General features: G+C 39.9%; 1 protein-coding gene across 1 annotated transcript; it reads left to right on the plus strand.

Moving 5' to 3' along the window:
• Positions 1 to 1,443: 1,443 nt before the first annotated feature.
• LOC120298519 (olfactory receptor 10A4-like) lies at positions 1,444 to 3,192 on the plus strand. Its single transcript, XM_039322321.1, has 2 exons — positions 1,444 to 1,486; positions 2,231 to 3,192. The coding sequence occupies exon 2, from the start codon at positions 2,239 to 2,241 to the stop codon at positions 3,190 to 3,192; it is 954 nt and encodes a 317-aa protein (XP_039178255.1). The 5' UTR covers positions 1,444 to 1,486; positions 2,231 to 2,238.
• The last annotated feature ends 4,229 nt before the right edge of the window (positions 3,193 to 7,421 follow it).

Consider the following 7,421-nt stretch of genomic DNA (forward strand, 5'->3'; position numbering starts at 1 on the left):
TAGGTCATCCTAATCTCCAGAAGGAGAATGTTTCAGAGGGCAGGCACTATGACAGAAAAGGCATCTCTCCTAGTCGCTGCCAGCTGACATACTTTGGCTGAGGGGAGTGATCATGCCAATCCTGCTGGACCAGATTGGACAGATAGAAACAAGTGGGAGAAGACAGTCCCTCAGGTGGGCCTAGGACAATTAACGACAGGCACATGTCTCCCACCACAGCTGACCCATTGTGGGCATTTATTATCAGCTGGCCCTCTGCCAGCGCTTCTTCCCCGCCAATGGTTTGCTAGCACTCCTCTAAAGCAGTCTTCTCCTGGGCAATTTGCCGAAGGATACTTGTTCTGGGCCAATCCACAGCATGGGACCACACATCCCTGCCCTGCCTTCCCATTGGACACAGTCCCTTTTGGCTCGGTTTCCTGAAGTGGAAACTGGAAAGAGGGGGAGGGGGCAAACTCATTGCACTTTGTGCGCATACAGGGGGCTGGGATGGTGAAGCCGCTTCCTTCCAGACATTCCACGCTGTTGCTGGGAGCTGCTTGGCAGAATGCTGCACACTAGTTTGGTGTAGTTTGTATGTGTATGTGGAGATCCTTGGTGCTTCTGAAAGGGAGAGATTGGCTAATAATAGAGTCCTTCCAAGCACATTCAGAAATCAGGAATTTGTTTTCAGTTTCAGGATCAGGCTCCCTGCCATCTGAAGAATATATCAAAAATGTTTGCGTAATGAAGCCACAAGGAACAGGCATGATAAATGTGAAGGATCACCTCTCAGAAAAGGAATTGTCAACCGCACCCTAAAAGCTTGTCTGATTGAGTACAGTCTGTAGTCAGCAAAAATAAAATGAAAACAAACTACACCCAATTGGCTGTCCAGTTGCTTTAACACAAGCAAACATGGCAAATGGTGACAGTATTGTGGAAATTGGATGTGAAAATATCCAGCTTCTGACACCAGTAGGGTTGTTAATTCTGTGGTGAGGAATGCTTTTCTCCAGATCTAGATTGCCCTCTAGCATTCATTTACCAAATCCCCAAAATGAATCATTGGGCTTCTGTCTTGTGATCTTGTTAAAGAAATAGTTCCCTAGTCTTGCTGGAGTTTCAATTCCTCAAGGAATCCAGAGGGTCCTCCAGAGATGAGAATGTTGGCTGATGTAATCAGCCTCAATACTATGAAATATATATATATATATATACTGCTCACAAAAATAAAGGGAACACAAACGTATAGGATGCTATACATTTCTGTTCCCTTTATATATATATTTTCAGAGGAGAGATTGCATAAAGTATGGCAGAAGAATCTTTAAAAAACCTCAAATTGCCAATGAATACTGTAGCACTTTTAGTTTTCTGTAAGAAGAAATATCTCATCAATTTGACATCATCAAAAAGCCATTCACAAAGTAAGATCAATATGTCATAATTTTCCAAAGGTAATGCTTCGTGGTTGGATTCCTAACCTTGTGCATATTGAAGACAGGTAATTTATTTTTTAAATGATGTTGCATGGAATGCTATCAGAGTTTTATTTTCAATTTTTTCACATGCATTAGCGTTTAATTCTTTTGATCTTAGGAGAGATGATATATGAAATTTTGATGTCCTCTTTAGATGGAAAGGGACATTCTACATGTAATAGGAATAGATGATAATTGATGATGAGCAATAAAAAACAAATTGAGTTTAATGGGAAATTGAACTACTTTCATCTTAAATCATTCTTTTAGCTCTGCAATCTACCAGCCACCTGATGATTTTCAAACTGGCAGTCAGAGTCTCAGGGTAAATTATGAAAATTGTTTAATTTAAAGGAAACCAGTAACAAGAGAGATAATTATCACTGAATTCTTACAAGGAATAGATTCTCTGAAATAGTAAACAGACAAATAAGAAATAAAATACATGTTCTAAACATAAGAGGACCATATATAAATACTAAATAATAATAAATAATAATAAATAAATAACAAACAAACATTGAAAGTTTAGAGTAGTGAGATAGTTTTCTTGAATAGTTGATTAATATGACATAGTCAAGTGCAAAATGCATAGGACACTAAATTAAAATTGAAGTCTTCCTGCCCCTTTTCCAAATATTTGATCCAATTGACTACTTCTCAGTAAACATGCAGAACATACAGTAAGTCTGTAGTGTGGGAAGTCTTGTTTAATAATCATGAATAATTCTTTAATTCTTTATTTAACATTCCTCTTTTGTTCCCAGGTTTCAGTATGGATAATACTGTGAAAATAGACAACCACTCCTGTCTCAGTGAAATTGTCCTGTTGGGCTTCTCAGATTTCAAGACTAGACAGGAACTTCTGTTTTCCCTCATTCTAATATTCTACCTCATAGCCTTAATAGGCAACAGTTTGGTTTTACTGCTCACCATTGTCAGTCCCACACTTCACACCCCAATGTACTTCTTCCTCTGGAACTTGTCCTTTTTGGAAATTGGCTACACCTCCTCCATCAGCCCAAAGATGCTAGTGAACTTATTATCAGAGAAGCAGACTATATCCTTTTGGGGCTGTGGATGTCAGATGTACTTCTTCCTTCTCTTTAGTGTCACTGAATGTTGTCTTCTTTGTGTCATGGCCTATGACCGCTATGTTGCCATTTGCAAACCTTTGCAATACCCATATATCATGAACTACAGGAAATGTGCTATGCTTGCCGCTGCGTCATGGGCCTGGGGTGTTTTTGTGGGTTTGGGGCTCTCTGTTTTAATCTTCACCCTTCCCTTCTGTGGGTCAAAGGCAATCAGCCATTTCTTCTGTGATCTTATTCCAGTTCTCAGGCTAGCATCTACCAATACCTATGAAATTGAAATGGCCATTTCTACATTAACAGTGTTGGCTGACTTGATACTGTTCTTGCTCATCCTTTATTCCTACATCCTCATCATCTCCACTATTCTCCTGATGCCAGTGGCCAAGAGTAGGCACAAAGCATTTTCCACTTGTTCTTCACATCTCATTGTTGTTTGCATTTTCTACGGAACTATCATTTTTACTTATATTCGTCCAAACTGGGCATATTCTGAGGACAGTGACAGGATCCTTGCTCTGCTCTACACAGTGGTGACCCCAAGCCTGAACCCCATCATTTACAGCTTGAGGAATAAAGAGATAAAAGCTGCTTTCATGAAATCAGTAAGAAAGAAACAGATCTTCCGGAGGTAATAAATGAATTGTATCAATTGGTTTTATCACCTCATCAGATTATGATTGTCCAATGTTTATGGATAGAATAAATCTTAGAAGATACCAGAGCTGGTGTTCTTCTTAATTCTGGAGCTAGGAATAGATTTATTTAAAATAAGGAGAGGACCCTGATAGGAAATTTAAGTTTATTATTCTGGCAGTATGCAAATAAAGGATTCATTATCCTTTTCTTTAGAACAGGGGTGTCAAACTCGTGACATCACGTGACGTCATGCAACGTATCGGGCCGATTTTGCCATTGCCGGCAATGGGATGGGCCCGGCTTCCGGATGATGCATCCAGCCCATGGGCTGGCAGTTTGAAACCCCTGCTTTAGAAGGAAGGCTGCCAGACAGCTCAAGGAATGTAGAGAAAAGGAGGGTGAAAGGAAAAAGGAGGTAGTGTTTAAGTCAGAAGGACTGCAAGACGTTTGAGACCATACAGGTCCATTGCAAGAACCATCCATTGATGCTGAGATCCTCTCTGATTCTGCCATTCAGAGATTTTTAAAAGGAGAAGCAATGATTAGATAATGAATTCCCTATTGCAAGAATAAGAAATAGCTAGATGAAGGCATCTCTAATATCTGTATATTCTTTACTCTTTGGGGACTGTTGCTTTTAGGAGAGTGCTTGGATGAATTTTGATTCAATAGGAGAAATCTGTGAAGCTTAATTTTATGTAATTGAAATGAGTGTTTTACCTGTGTTATCATAAATTATCACTCATTAAAGCAACTGTAGGTTAAAAAGGCCAGAAAGAGCTATATAGATAAAGAAGGACTTACTGCTCCATCCTAATCTGTTTCTTGAATTGATAGCAAAGACGGAAATATTTGCTGCAGTAGAGAAATACTGTAGTTATGAACAGCATAAGATTGGGGTATCAGAAATCTCTCTAAGATGTTAATACCCTGATTCATAATTCATAATTTCTAAGCTATATCAGTTTCAAACATATGTAATGCAATGTAATTCAGCAGTGAGAAAAGAATAGAGAGAACAAAGCAGTTTCTTATTCTACAGACTCTTTTTTTCTGGGCAATATTAACAGATGGTGCCAAAATCTGCCATCCTGGACAGAACAAGTATATACAACAGGGGGAACAAATTGGTTGTTATGATTGTATGAGAGAGGATCTCAACACAAACGGGTAAGTGTAGGAACTCAGATATACAGTAGTGGCCAAAATTGTGGAAACCTTTTGGGAAAAGTGTATTTTTGAGGTTTGATGGCTAATAACACCACTTTTTTGGAGTAGTACCATAAAATTATATATCAATGGAAAGATAATTTAATCAAGAATGTAATGCAACAAAGTTTGTTCAACTATCTGTACTGTATTCTATGAAAAGTTACAGCCAAATAATCAGAAAAAGGAAGCACAACTTGCTTAGGTTGATATCAGGTAGCTTTCCTTCATCTGATTGTAGCCAATGAGCACGAGTGTTTAGAGAGCCAATCAGGTATCATCTTGTTTTGGCAATTAGCCAATCAGATCACAGTACAATAGGATTCAGTTATTGAAGTCATGTATTGAGGCTGAGAGGAGGACATTTGTCAGTGTGTTATGTGATCGCTATCAAGTTGGTTGGGTTTTTTTGTGTTCTTTCATTTAATGAGCTTGTAAAACATAATAAAATTAAAGTAATGGTGCAAAGAGTTGACTGGTTGCCCAGTAAGCAATGTAAAATAGTATTATTAAGTGAACAAGGCTACAGTTATAAAGAAATTAGAAGAAAAATTGGTGGAAACTTAACCAAAGGTGGCATTTCTACTGTACACTTTCCCTAAAAGGTTTCCACAAATGTGGCCACTACTGTACCTAGAAGAACATCCAGAGTTTTTCAATATTGTTCTTGTGGAGATTCTTTCTCCCTTACTTACATCTATTCACTTTATTACCATTTATAAATGGTATACTCTAATGCTTTTCCAACAGTACTATCAACTATAGATAAAATAATCTACCAAATACAGTAACCAGTAGATAAAATATTTTACCAAATATTCAATCAACTGGAGATTCCTTCAGGTTCTATAATCTCCTAGAATTTGAAATGGACAACTAACACTAGAACCATCATTAAAAAGGCCGAGGTGGCGCAGCAGTTAGAGTGCAGTACTGCAGGCCACTTTAGCTGACTGTTCAGCAGGTCAGCGGTTCAAATCTCACCGGCTCAAGGTTGACTCAGCCTTCCATCCTTCCGGGGTAGGTAAAATGAGGACCCAGATTGTTGGGGGCAATGTAAATATATATATACATTGCTTACTGGTGTACACCGCTTAGAGAGTGCTTGCACTTAAAGCGGTATATAAGTCTCATAAATAAATAAATAAATAACAAAGAATGTTCTTCCTGCATCAGAACAGAAAGTTCAGAATGCTCAAGGAGCTGCACATACAATTCTACAATTATTGAGTCTGTGATTTGTTCATCTATAACTGTTAGGTTTGGTACAGCAACCAAATGAGACAGGTAGAGACTTCTACAGATAGTTAGGTCTACAGAAAAATACTTTTACAATTAGTCTGCCTTCCATTGGGGATGTGTATAGTGCACGGGTCAGAGAGAGGGCTGAGAACTTTCCAAATCAACATCCTAACTGCCCTTTTGCTGTTTATTTCAAAATATATTTTTTAGACCTTAAACTTCTGTTTAAAACTTTTTTCACTGATTTCCGATTGAACATGACCTGGTGGAGAACTCTGGAGGCCTGTATTTCAAGCTACTTTGCCTAGTAGGACTTTCCTCGATCCAGGAGAGACTAAATTATGGATTCAGTCAGGATTATGATCTGAAAAAGATTTAGGCAAAATATCCAGCTCTGAAATTTGATTTGCAAAGTTCTTTGAAATCAAATCAATTCTTTTAAATGATTAAAAGCAATATTTAATAATAATAATCATAATAATCATAATAGTAATAAAGTTGGAAAGGACCTTGGAGGTCATCTAATCCAAGGCTTTTCAACCTGTGGTATGGGTACCACCTGTGGTACATTGGCACCTGGCAGGAGGTACGCGACCATCCTAGAAATGTGGTAGTGGGGGACAGGAATGAGCTGAACTGGTGGCAGCACCACACAAGCCTGAGCGAGAGACAGCTGGAGCTGCAGGGCTGTCAGGGTTCAGCAGAAGCGCCACGATCAGCGCCAGGCTCCAGCTGGAAAGCAGCACTGACCCTGGAGCTTCTGCGGAGCTCCAGGGTCAGTGGGGGTGAACGCACGAATCTTATTGGACTCGATTGGTTCGAGGCCCTGGGAATCCAGGTCACTGGGCTGCACCATTTGCAAACGTTAGGCCTTGCAGAAGTCTGCAAATAATTTGCAGACGTGTTTAGTTCAGAGTTAGAATCCTACAAGGGGCCCCCAATTTCACTACGGTTAGACCCAAACATCACGCTCATCAGGGTTAAGCCTAGGAGGGTACCTTTTGCCCTCAAAGGCAAGATTGATGCTGAGCTGGACAAACTGCTCCAGCAGGGCATTTTAGAACCTGTAGATTCTAGTCCATGGGAAACCCCCATAGTAATGCCTCTAAAGGCTAATGGGGACATACGTATATGTGCAGACTACAAGTGTACACTGAATAAGGCATTGCAACAGCACGCTTAATCAGTCCCTGTTGTAAACCACATCCTGGCCTTCTTCAAGGGGGGGGGGCAATTTTTTGCGAAACTTGACCTGGCACAGGCCTATCAACAGCTACCTGTTGATGAGGCAGCTGCTGAGGCCCAGACTATTGTAACTCACAGGGGTGCCTTCAAGGTCAAGAGACTACAATTTGGGGTAAATGTAGCCCCTGGCATATTCCAAAGTGTCATGGAAAGCACATTTCGAGGTATTCCTGAGGTCTGTCCCTACTTTGATGATGTCCTCATTGCTGGGGAATCATCTCAAAATTTAGCAGAGAGATTAAGGGCTGTCTTGCTTCGTTTTTGAAAAGCAGGCCTTAAGTTAAAGAAGGATAAGTATAAGATTGGAGTCACTTCTACTGATTTTTTAGGATTCAGGATAGATGCTCAAGGCATTCACCCTGCTGAATCTAAATTGCAAGCTATCCAGCAGGCCCCAAGCCCTAAGTCTAAAAGTGAGCTGCAAGCCTTCTTGGGGCTATTAAATTTTTACCATGCTTTTCTCCCACATAAAGCTGCTGCAGCAGAGCCTTTACACCGGCTCTTAGACAAGCAGGCTTCTTGGCAGTGG

Source organism: Crotalus tigris, unplaced genomic scaffold (assembly GCF_016545835.1).
Source record: "Crotalus tigris isolate CLP2741 ecotype Arizona unplaced genomic scaffold, ASM1654583v1 scf7180000023944.220044, whole genome shotgun sequence".
Classification (NCBI taxonomy): Eukaryota; Metazoa; Chordata; class Lepidosauria; order Squamata; family Viperidae; genus Crotalus; species Crotalus tigris.